The following is a 12372-nucleotide window of genomic DNA, read 5'->3' as shown; positions in this document are numbered from 1 at the left end:
GCCTAGAAATTTGAGTATCCACAGGTAAGCACGGTGTTCAGGAAATGACATGATGTACAGAATGACATTGTGTACCGTGACATCATTCTTACACTTTTCATGGGACCGTGGCACTGCTTAGCTGATCAGCTGACTATCTGTTTTATTGTACATATTGTATAGTACACATTAATATTATCCTTAATAATGGATCCGAAGCATGCAGCAAGTGGTGATAGTATTGTGTCTGTGGCCCAGACGAAGAGGGGGAGGGTGGGTTGAGCCACTCCTTCTAACCAGCCCTTCCCCCATCATTATTATCGTCATCATCTGTTCATATTGAAGGTATGTAAAGGTAATGTTTTATTATGTTATTGTGTAATGTATTGCATTTTATTCAGTGTTTAGTTAATGAACAGGAAACTTAGTTAAGCTGTGACGTGTCTGACTGCGGCGATGTTTCGCCAAACCCACTTTCTCATAGGCCCTGCACTTTACCAACCCCGAGGGATTTCAGGAACCTAACCCTTCGCGGTTGACAAGGGATTACTGTACTACGGTTATTAATAACCATAACAATTCCCCCCCACCCCCACTTCTCTCGATGTATACCCTCTCCACTCCTCGAGGTTCCCTACTGAATGGAACAGCAGGCCCCCTCTACCAATAAGTTACCCCCCCCAAATGCATTGGGAATATCCCGCGCAATCAGGCTACATTGAGTCATACGAGTCTCATCATGTGCTGTAACGGACCAGTGTTTTGCTTAAAGTAAAGAAAAAAAACTTAACAATTTCAACTCGTAATTCGCCACCCACCATTTGCTCGCTCACGCAGATGGAGAAGGACTCAGAAGTGCAAGAAGGAACCACCGACAAGATGGAAATGCAGCAGCCAGGAAGTGAGCTGGCAGCAAATTCAGACCCAGAAACCCCCCCACCCCAGGCTAGCTCTGCAGTTCTCTCGATTAAAGTGTTATCGGTCAATTATGGGTGTTTACATATAGGGGGTAACCGGTGTATTCAGAGAAAATGCACGGAGGGCAAGACCGTTCCATACAGATGCCTTCTCCTGGCGAGTGAGAGTACGTGACCAGGACCTTACTGGATAGGGCGTTTCACTATACTTGTGTAATCCGCCAACCCTGGCCTCCAATGTTGTGAATTACAGGTCTGCATAGCCACCACTACCTGGATAAACATGTTTTCATAACGAGAATTGGATATAAACGCGAATGTATTAGGAAACAAATTTTTTATTAACCGGATGCGAACTGGATATAACACAATTGAGCAGAACGACGCTACGTGAGTAGGAATTAACGGTTCTGCGGCTGACTCGACATAGCATCGCGTAAGGCAGGATGCTGCTGGATGCTACCCACGCACATGTTATCGAAGACTGTGTTTTACCCTACATATATTATTTCTTTAAACACGATTTTCCCTTAATGCAGTGTCCTTCAGGAACGAAACTACCACCGCGGTATAGAACAGATTGGAAGATGTGGACATTGATCCCACTACCTCTCGCATACTCAGCAAGTGCTCTAACGTATCATCTCATTCCCCCTGGTAGAAAGTTAAATCTCATTTTAGTCGTGCATGAATGAAGTGACCGAGCCATATTTCTGGCACGTCCATTGCATTACCCTCAGACTGCTTGACGATGACCGTGTAATACTTGAGGTCGCCGTTTGTGTTCTGGAACCAGCTGCAGCTGAAGTAGACGGTCAGGCTGCTCAGTGTCACCTGGTTCTGCACCGTTGTGATGGTCACCGTGTTCGGAACAGGTGGAGGAGCTGCCCACATGAGCACGGGAGGTTTGGACATAAGCAGTTACACAGATTGTAGTCACTGAGAGCAATTTGTTAATCCACTGCTGGATGAAGGAATGGAAATTGCTTGACCTTACTTCGACATGCTGCTCAGTGTGGGATAGTGAAGGGGGGGGGACCTCAGACCGGTGTCGGTTATCACTCGCCACTGTGTCAAATAATGAACACTGGTCACCAGGTTCGTAGTGCAGTGTCCTAAACAATCACTGCACCTCACAAAACAAAATCCCTGATATGCATTTTTAAAGCCTGTCCAGGGAAGGGCTCTTAACGAGCAGCTAACTGAAGTGAGAACGGGCGCACGAGAGAGTTTGATGAGGCCAGTTCCAAAAGGGTCACTAGTGCTGACGTTTAATACTTCACCAGATAGTCAAAAATGCTTAGTCGAGCACGGAGAGGCCCAGAACTGTACATTTGTTAGCTATTGACGGAAACTCAAGTTGTTGGGTTTATATCATGATGACAACTTACAAACTACAGGATCACACAAATGTGGTGAGGTGTAATTTTAGGCACAGGTTAGAAAGTAAAAATGTGGTGATATAGCTCAGAGGGGCTGGAAAGAGGTGCCTGGACAGTGGACCCTTGCCATTAGACCGCCTGGCCACCTGTAAAGTGCATTGCACCCATTTATTATGGTGTGACAGATGGATGCGTTCGTATATTGGCACAAGCCACACGGGCACTCAAATATCAATACAAATCAATGAACCCACCGCCTACGTAGGTATTTGCGTTTCCTTGTAGAGTTTCACTGTACAGATCTCCTGAGTAAGTGGTAATATTGACTTGATATTCAGTGTTCGGATTCAGACGTCCAAGCATGGCAAATGTTCTATTGGTAGTTCCATATCCTTGTTGCTCTACAATTGGATCGCCCACAGGATATGTGGTTATGAACAAGGGTTCTTCATTTGAAATGCTAACGTTCTGCAATATAGTTTTGCCATTAATCACTTCCAGGTACAGCAAGCTCCATACGCCAATGGGGAGAGACCAACTGCAGGAAATATTCTCCGTGGAATACTTGAAGCAATAAAAGCCTCTGACAGTTGCTGGATCTGGGGAAAGAACAATGTCCATGAAATCTTGACTATCACATTTTGCACAGTCATAAAACAATCATAAAAATTAACGTCAGGAAATATCTGGGTAGTTAATACCATGACAGAGCACTAAGTCATTACCGCATCCTGCTATGTTTATACAGTGCAACACCTGTGGGAAATGACACCACAGTTTGTTGCCCAGTGCATACCTGTCAACCCATATGATTTACCCGTATTCTTATACAGAGAAATTGAGTGAAGGTCCAAACGGCGTACAGCCGTTTCAATACGCGAAACATTTATGTTTATATTTTTGTCTGTTTATATTTCTCCCTTGTGATGGGACTTTGTAGCATGAACGTTGGTATTTATAAGGGCACAGGGTGAACAATAAGATCTGAATTGGTCTGCAATAAGGTAGGCATAGATAAGGCGTTGACATGTATGACAGTGGGGCTTTTAAGCATAGTATTTTCCCTCGTTGAAACAGTTTCTAATGGGGCATCTTACCACTCACAGTCAGGTAATGGCATCGATTATGTGTAACATATCAGAAATGTAATGGAATCAATAATGGATGAGCCAATTTAAGTACTTACATGTTCTGTCTGAGATTTTGTCTGATGGTGTGGCATTTCTCCCACTGTGAGATACTACAGATGCACTGTAATTGCTGCCAGGTACCAGATACGTAAATGTTGCAGGGCTAGATGATACATTGAGGGTGTGAGTTACGGAAGTATTAGTTGTTTCGTTTAAGATGACAATGAAGTAGTCCACATCCCAAGGATTGGTGGGCCATGAGATGGTCATGGTTGTCGTGGTCTTCACAAGCACTGAGGCATTCACTTTAGGTGGCACTGTAAAACAGCAACAGAGAATGAGGAAAACACAACACTTTTGGGCTTTGGTTCTGTAATGTTTTCCAATGTGAGTTTGTACTCAAAAGTAAACGTAAAAGTATTATGTCCCGAGGCCACAGTAAGAGCATGGCGCAAAGAGATTGTGGCTTTGCCAGGGAGGGCACGTGCAGTGAAAGACTTTAAATTCCATTTACAGATTCCTTTGCTATATGAAGTAGATGCATTCGAAAAACGGGACACAAAGCAAAACTGCAGAGCATAAGCCACAGTCACCCAACCTACAATGAACCACACAAGACAGATGCATGCCAAGTAGCGCAAAGAGTACACACACAATGTTGTATCACTTCCGACCGCATAGCTGCATATCATTGAATTTAAACCACGTGGCGAATTGTGGGTAGAAAAAGGTGAGGCAAATTTATGCAAAATCGCACAAACAACCAAAAAGCGAGGCAAACCCATTCTATGCACAAACGCAACTTCGATATAACCCTGAAGCTAGAGAGCACTAAGACATATCTGTGTACACTGAATGAATAGCTACTCTACTGCTAAATGTACATAATTACCATGTCATGCACAATTAAAAATAAACTCAATATATATAATAAGCAACAATTCTGGCAAAGGCCTTTCTTTAAAGCACATCAATAGAGAGGCCAGTTAGAGTTAATGAGGGCTAGAAACTTGGGAGAGAAGTGAGGAATAGACTCGGTTGGTACTGGGGGAGTATTCAAAGGAAATGCTATCTTACCTGCAGATGAGGCACTTCGTTGCAAATTTTTTAAATACAGCCCATATTTACTGTCATATCCCACAGACCAGCCTGCTTGTCTTGACCTATGCTGTCTAAATGGGCAAGTTCAATTGTGCCAAATGTGAAATAATAATTTGGGCTACGAATGGCAAAAAAAGGGTTCGTCATTATACAATGAGGGAAAAAAAGTATTGGATCCCCTGCTGATTTTGTACGTTTGCCCACTGACAAAGAAATGATCAGTCTATAATTTTAATGGTAGGTTTATTTGAACAGTGAGAGACAGAGTAACAACAACAAAATCCAGAAAAACGCATGTCACAAATGTTATAAATTGATTTGCATTTTAATGAGGGAAATAAGTATTTGACCCCCTCTCAATCAGAAAGATTTATGGCTCCCAAGTGTCTTTTATACAGGTAACGAGCTGAGATTAGGAGCACACTCTTAATTGGAGTGCTCCTAATCTCAGCTTGTTACCTGTATAAAAGACACCTCTTCACAGAAGCAATCAATCAATCAGATTCCAAACTCTCCACCATGGCCAAGATCAAAGAGCTCTCCAAGGATGTCAGGGACAAGATTGTAGACCTACACAAGGCTGGAATGGGCTACAAGACCATCGCCAAGCAGCTTGGTGAGAAGGTGACAACAGTTGGTGCGATTATTCGCAAATGGAAGAAACACAAAAGAACTGTCAATCTCTCTCGGCCTGGGGCTCCATGCAAGATCTCACCTCGTGGAGTTGCAATGATCATGAGAAAGGTGAGGAATCAGCCCAGAACTACACGGGAGGATCTTGTCAATGATCTCAAGGCAGCTGGGACCAAAGTTACCAAGGAAACAGTTGGTAACACACTACGCCGTGAAGGACTGAAATCCTGCAGCACCCGCAAGGTCTCCCTGCTCAAGAAAGCACATATACATGCCCGTCTGAAGTTTGCCAATGAACATCTGAATGATTCAGAGGACAACTGGGTGAAAGTGTTGTGGTCAGATGAGACCAAAATGGAGCTCTTTGGCATCAACTCAACTCGTGTTGTTTGGAGGAGGAATGATGCCTATGACCCCAAGAACACCATCCCCACCGTCAAACATGGAGGTGGAAACATTATGCTTTGGGGGTGTTTTTCTGCTAAGGGGACAGGACAACTTCACCGCATCAAAGGGACGATGGACGGAGCCATGTACCATCAAATCTTGGGTGAGAACCTCCTTCCTTCAGCCAGGGCATTGAAAATGGGTCGTGGATGGGTATTCCAGCATGACAATGACCCAAAACACACGGCCAAGGCAACAAAGGAGTGGCTCAAGAAGAAGCACATTAAGGTCCTGGAGTGGCCGAGCCAGTCTCCAGACCTTAATCCCATTGACAATCTGTGGAGGGAGCTGAAGGTTCGAGTTGCCAAAGTCAGCCTCGAAACCTTAATGACTTGGAGAAGATCTGCAAAGAGAAGTGGGACAAAATCCCTCCTGAGATGTGTGCAAACCTGGTGGCCAACTACAAGAAACGTCTGACCACTGTGATTGCCAACAAGGGGTTTGCCACCAAGTACAAAGTCATGTTTTGCAGAGGGGTCAAATACTTGTTTCCCTCATTAAAATGCAAATCAATTTATAACATTTTTGACATGCGTTTTTCTGGATTTTTTGTTCGTTATTCTGTCTCTCACTGTTCAAAAATACCTACCATTAAAATTATAGACTGATCATTTCTTTGTCAGTGGGAAAACGTACAAAATCATCAGGGGATGAAATACTTTTTTCCCTCACTGTACCTTGTCAATTAAAGATGCAGTACAATTATTGACAGTAGAGCATATAAATACGTACAGGTTCTGTCCATGACGACATCTGATCTTTGGGAGGAGGACGCGTTGTTAGCCGTCACAGACACGGAGTAGTTCCTTCCAGGAACCAGGTCCGTCAATGTGAGCATGTTTAAATATTGATTTTCTATGGGATTCTGTCTTCCACTTATAGTCTCTGCCACGTAGATCACGTAGTAGTACGCGTTAGGGAGAGAAGTCATCCAAGAGAATGTAATGGACGTCATGGACTTGTTGGTGATGGTTACAATGGTATAAAGTGGCACTGAAACGACATTTGGCATGGGCGATATTTAGTCAACAAAGTAAAGAAAATACAAAACTTACTGCACATTGAAAAAAAAATCCTGACAACATTCTGTTTTCTTTCATAATTCAATGACGTTGACAAATACATGAATACATTTGTTGTTGATGTAAGGGTTCATGGAAATTAATTATGAATATTGAACACCATATGCTTGGCTACTTTTATATGTAGTTTTCACTTCTCAGTAACCAAAATTATGTACACATTGGGTTGATTCTTTTTCTGATCATGGGTTGCAGATCAGTGATAATTTACAGGCCTTTGCAAATCCACTGGTCGACGAAAGTCTCCTCATGCCTTCTTACTCAGGGATTACTTGACCAAACTTCATCACCATTACTAGTGTGAGCGAGTGAAGTGGGCCTAAGACTGATTCAGATGTAACTTGCTATTGATGTTGCCATTGGCTGGATTCGCACAGATCACCGGGTTCATAACACAGTGCATAAACTATTTCAGCACTGCTCCAGCAAATTATTTACATCTGACATGAGAATTTATAAACATGGCTATTACATTCAGAAAGATATTGCAATATTGGAGGAATGTTTGGATGTTTTGTTGCTGGTCCTGTCCAACATAACTCCTTTTGACATGCGGCAACAATTCACCTTCCCGACTCGTAAGGTGCAAGACATGCCGCATGTAGCTTTGATTAAACATGTGTTCAATCAACAGTTACCGTTTTATCACAAGATACCCTGTTTGCAGAATGTAACAAATAAACCGAAATGTTACCTCCAGATTGCACAGATTGTGGTAACAAGCTGATAATACTTACCAGCCTGCTATGCTGGCTAATGGATACAGTTCAATTGTGCCAGATGTTAAATAATCAGCTGGGCTGCAAATGGCTAAAATAAGGTTTGTCATTATTAGTGGTCAATTGAAGATGCAGTAGAATTATTGATAGGAGATCGTATAAGTACTTACAGGTTGTGTCCATGACGACATCTGATATTTGGGAGGAGGACCCGTTGTAAGCCGTCACAAACACGGAGTAGTTCCTTCCAGCAACCAGGTTAGTGAATGTGTACGTGCTTAAATATGGATAGTCATAGTAATTCTCTCTTTCACTTATAGTGTCTGTCATGTGGATCCGGTAGTTGGATACGTTCACGAGAGAAGTTATCCAAGAGACTGTAATGGACGTCATAGTCTTGTTGCTGATTGTTACAATGGTGTAACTTAGCACTGAAACGGCATCTAGAATGGATGATATTGTAATAACAAGATGTCTCACTTTAACAAAACAATGCAAATGGAAATAAATTAATGAAAATTGTGAAACATTCTGTATTCTTTCATAATACAATAACATATGTAAATTACCATTTGGTGTCGATTTAAGAGTGAACAAGAATTACCATTGAATGTTGAACACCACATGCTTGGGCAAGTTTTGTCTTGATAATTTTCACTTCTCAGTAACCAAATTTTATTACACATTGGGCTGTGTAGCCAGTGTGAGGTCAGCTTTGATTAATCACACATATAATTGTGCACTGTGCTAATTGATATGGTTAGCCAGATTAGTTTTTTTTTCATAATTAAAGATAATGTAATGGTGGTCAGAGATTGGACCCAGAGCCCTATGCGTACTGCAGGGTACGAGGCACGCCCCCAATTTACATTTGAGCTGATCAATTGCTGGAAAGCAGCATATTACATTAGCTCCAATAATATATGATCCTTAAATCAGGTGGGTAGACAGACGCACTAACATCAGCGTCCTCTCGCAAACAAACACGAGCATTGAGGCCATTATCATTCAAAATCGGCTTCGTTGGGCCGGCCATATCAATTTGCCCAACTCCAGATTCTCGAAGGAAGTCTTCTGCTCTCAGCTTAAGTCAGGGTGTACGTTTAAGAGGAGGGCAGAGAAAGCGCTTCAAGGATATCCTCAAGGCCAACATGAAGCGCTCCCTCTTGATTGCAGGAATCCATACTTTTTTGTTATTTCGGTAAAGTCACGTAGGCATAAAATAAAATAAATCACGACGTTTCGATCGCAACACAAACAGTCGTCCAGCATTTTAACTGCTGAACTAGCTCAGCAGTTCCACTGCTGGATTATATTTTTCCGCCTGATGACGACCACTTGTGTTGCGATCGAAACGTCGTGAATTATTTTATTTTATACCTACGTGACTTTACCGAAATAACCAAAGAGTATGAAGTGCTCATTTGACACCAAATCAAGGGAGACTCTCCCAGGGTCACCTCAGATGGACACAGAGTCGATTTTAATGAAACTCAATGGCGGAAATAGAAAAAGTGGGACTGGCAGAGACAGCAACGCTGCAGCCCGACTTTCTAATGCAGTTCCACACCACCACCACTTTTTCTGGACATGGATCCCAGAGCTGCGGCAGAATCTATCGATCCCCAATTGGTATTTTCAGCCATATTCGGACCCACTGATAATTAAATCCAACTTTTCTGTGGAAAACAATCATCCTTAATTGCGAGGGATTGCCTATACTGATGATTTGAATGTCAATTGAATTGCAGGAACTCGGTAATGTTGATTGACTGTTGAGTTATTGGTGGTAATGAAGATATGCACAGTTAAGACTTCCACATTAACGTTGATTTCAATATAAAAATACTTATAATAATTAGGTCTAGAATATTAACAATGGTGCTTAATCCCATTAACAGACAATCAGCCGTGGCGTTATGACGTGGAGGGTGTTTTTGATCGCTATTGCAGGTGTGAAATGTTAACTTATTTAGTTGTATTTTGTTTGCCTGGTTTTGCACTTGCAATCTAATAAGATGGTTTCTGCATCGTAGCTCATTATTTACTTATTTTACAAATCTTATTAACTATTTTGATTAATCCAACTCGAATCAAATATATAACGGAGTAGAAATATGAGTATAGTGTGTGAAAATACAAGTTTTGTAATCATTGATAGCATTTGGTGTTATTGTGTTGTGCTGTTCGTGAGGAAGTCAAAAAATGGCTGAATTAGAGGTTCATTTTAAGATTGGGCGAATGGGGAAAGCAGAATAGGTGTTTTTGCAGATATCCCATGATATAAAAAATTATATTTGTTTATATGTTTATTGTCATTGAAATATGATTTCCCTAATTTACAAGTATGTTGTTTTTATAGCCAACCTGTCTTCACTCGGATTAACAGCAAGCAGAGAGGGACAGGGCGGACAGGCTATAATTACGGATCGGTAATGATTTACAACTCTTTGTAAATCCATATTGGTACTTACAGGTACGGTCTATGACGACATCTGATATTTGGTAGGAGGACCCATTGTAAGCCGTCACATACACGGAGTAGTTCCTTGCAGCAACCAGGTTAGTCAATGTGAAAGTGTTTGAATTTGACGATGAATTGTAAATCTGTCTTCCACTCATAGTCTCTGTCACGTAGATCAAGTAGTAGTACGCGTTAGGGAGAGAAGTTATCCAGGATACTGTAATGGACGTCATAGTCTTGTTGGTGATGGTTACAATGGTGTAACTTGGCACTGGAACGGCATCTGGCATTGGCGACATTTAAAAAACAAATTTTTTAACTTTTTTGACAAAACAAAGCAAATGAGGAAAAAATAATTAAAATCACAATAAAACGTTCAATAACATGCAAATGACCATTTCCTGTTTAGAGTTAATTAATTATGAATAAAACTAGATTCGAAGCTTTCGTGACTGCAGGAATTACTCTTTGGTTATTTCGGTAAAGTCACGTAGAAAATAAAATCCCATAATAATAGAATACGACGTTTCGATTGCAACACCATCAACCATCATCAGGTAAGAATGAATGATAAAACACATACATGGAAACAACATAGGCAGATACACATGCAGAGAGAGACACACAAAAACACACCGAGCGAGATACACACCAAGACAAGCAGAAGGACAACGAATCTGTGCCGAGGCCTTGTGAATATTTAATACCACATCCTTGGGCTAGTTTTATTTTAATAATATTAATTTCTTGGTAACGTACGTTTAATACACATTGGGTTGCAACTTATTCTGGTCATTGGTTGCTGATCAGTAATAATTTATATCCCTGCCAATCCACTCATGGGGGTTGCTTGAGCGAGTGAACTGTGACAGACTGCTTCAGATGTTGTCTATCACTGGAACTGGAACCACACTCATATCACCGGGCTCATAACACAGTGCATAAAACATTGCAACACTGCTCCAATGTTTAACATCTAACATGTAGATTTATAAACATGGTGAATACATTCTGGAAGATAGAGAATGTTTGAGGTCTGGTTGCCAATCCTGTCCAACATCACCCCTTCTGACATGAGGCGACAATTCCGAGCAAGAATTGTCCATCTTACCTCCCAGTTTTTTTTTTTGCATTGCTCGCAGGTGAAATGAGGTGCCTAGGGTGTGTCTTGATCCCCGACAGGCATACCGAAATATGCCTTGTAGGTCTCACACATCTTAGCAGATGCTTCCACAGAGTACTTTTTCACTCTTGTTTGATACTTTGGCCACAGACATAGCAAAATGAGTCTGCCAGATGCTTGCAGCCTCTTGATGCCAACTCAGAAAAATACGGATATTATCCACTTGGGCAGCTGGAACTAAACTGAACTGGTGGGCTTAAGGCCCCTGTATTTATACTACTATTTATATTACTGGACGGTTCTAGAAGGTTCTAGAAGTTACTCCAAGTTTACTCAGCACTGAACCTATCTGGAATGATCTGGAAAATAGGCAAATTTAAAAATATTACTGTCCTGGTCACAAAAGCAAAGTTTGTGGGGAATAATAGTTATTTTCTGTACATTTCAGACATAAGCAATTAGGAAATAAGACTACCCAGGGACAAAAAAAAGAATTGTTACAGTTATGTGACACTCCTCGTTCCCTCCCCTCACACCTTTCCCACATCTCCACGCCTCCACCGCAACCCATGTTCTCTTGACCATTGAGCACTTATTTCCTTGGTTTCCTAATTTCTTCCCCCTATCTTTGATTTCTCCTCACTGCACCCCAACACTGCTTATTCTGTCATAAATGTATTACTTTCTTCCCCTTTGGACGCGCTTGCACCTCTACTCCTCTTCCACCCTACGCAACGCCCCCCCCCCATGTCCTTAGTTATCACCAATGCTCAAGTCATAGCATCGGCTCATGCACAAAACGGAGCACATCTGAAGGACCTCACCAAGTCATGATTCATGTTCCTCATCTACTTCCCTACTATCAAATTATACTTTGGCTGTGGAGGCTTTTTGCCAATCATACTTTCCCTCATTTCCTCCCCATCTCCACACCCTGCTGTACGCTTCAATACTCTAAACTCTGCTCCGTCCGTCTTCTACCGCTCCTGTAATTTCCTCTTACGCCCCCACTTCTGTGGTTTTCTCCAACTACTTTATGACCAAGATCGACCATATACGCTCCTCCTTGGTGACTGTGCAACCACCTGACATCCCTGTACCTACTGACCTCTCCACACTACATCCTACTGTAGTGACTGACTTGGAGACGTAAATTCTTGGAGGCAATTCTTTAAACACGGAGCACACTTACACACAACACTCTGTCTCTCGCTTAACTGGTTGCTAGCCTACAACACAACGCTAGCCATGTGACACTGACGGCGCTGAACTAAGACAGCCAACTACTGCTTGCAGCTCAATTATCAAGTGGACAACGACAGCAACGAAGCCACGAGACGACATCGGCAAAGGCAACAGCAGGGGATCTCACTCCAAAGGACGTCCCCGAGCTCC

At 42.0% G+C, this 12372-nt stretch overlaps 1 protein-coding gene across 1 annotated transcript in view; it reads right to left on the bottom strand.

The window, feature by feature from the left end:
- Window positions 1-1568: 1568 nt before the first annotated feature.
- Window positions 1569-12372, bottom strand: part of LOC144733724 (receptor-type tyrosine-protein phosphatase beta-like) — a 116943-nt gene continuing 106139 nt past the window's right edge. Inside the window, exons 5-7 of the mRNA XM_078615748.1 lie at window positions 3465-3725; window positions 2764-2877; window positions 1569-1780 (exon numbers count right to left, since the gene is read on the bottom strand). Of these exons, the coding sequence (XP_078471874.1) occupies window positions 1569-1780; window positions 2764-2877; window positions 3465-3725 (587 nt within the window). The remainder of the gene's footprint in view (window positions 1781-2763; window positions 2878-3464; window positions 3726-12372) is intronic.

This window comes from Lampetra planeri, chromosome 48 (assembly GCF_965212315.1).
Source record: "Lampetra planeri chromosome 48, kcLamPlan1.2.h2, whole genome shotgun sequence".
NCBI lineage: Eukaryota > Metazoa > Chordata > Hyperoartia > Petromyzontiformes > Petromyzontidae > Lampetra > Lampetra planeri.
The sequence above is the reverse complement of the archived record's forward strand: the minus strand, read 5'-3'. Positions and strand labels throughout refer to the sequence as shown.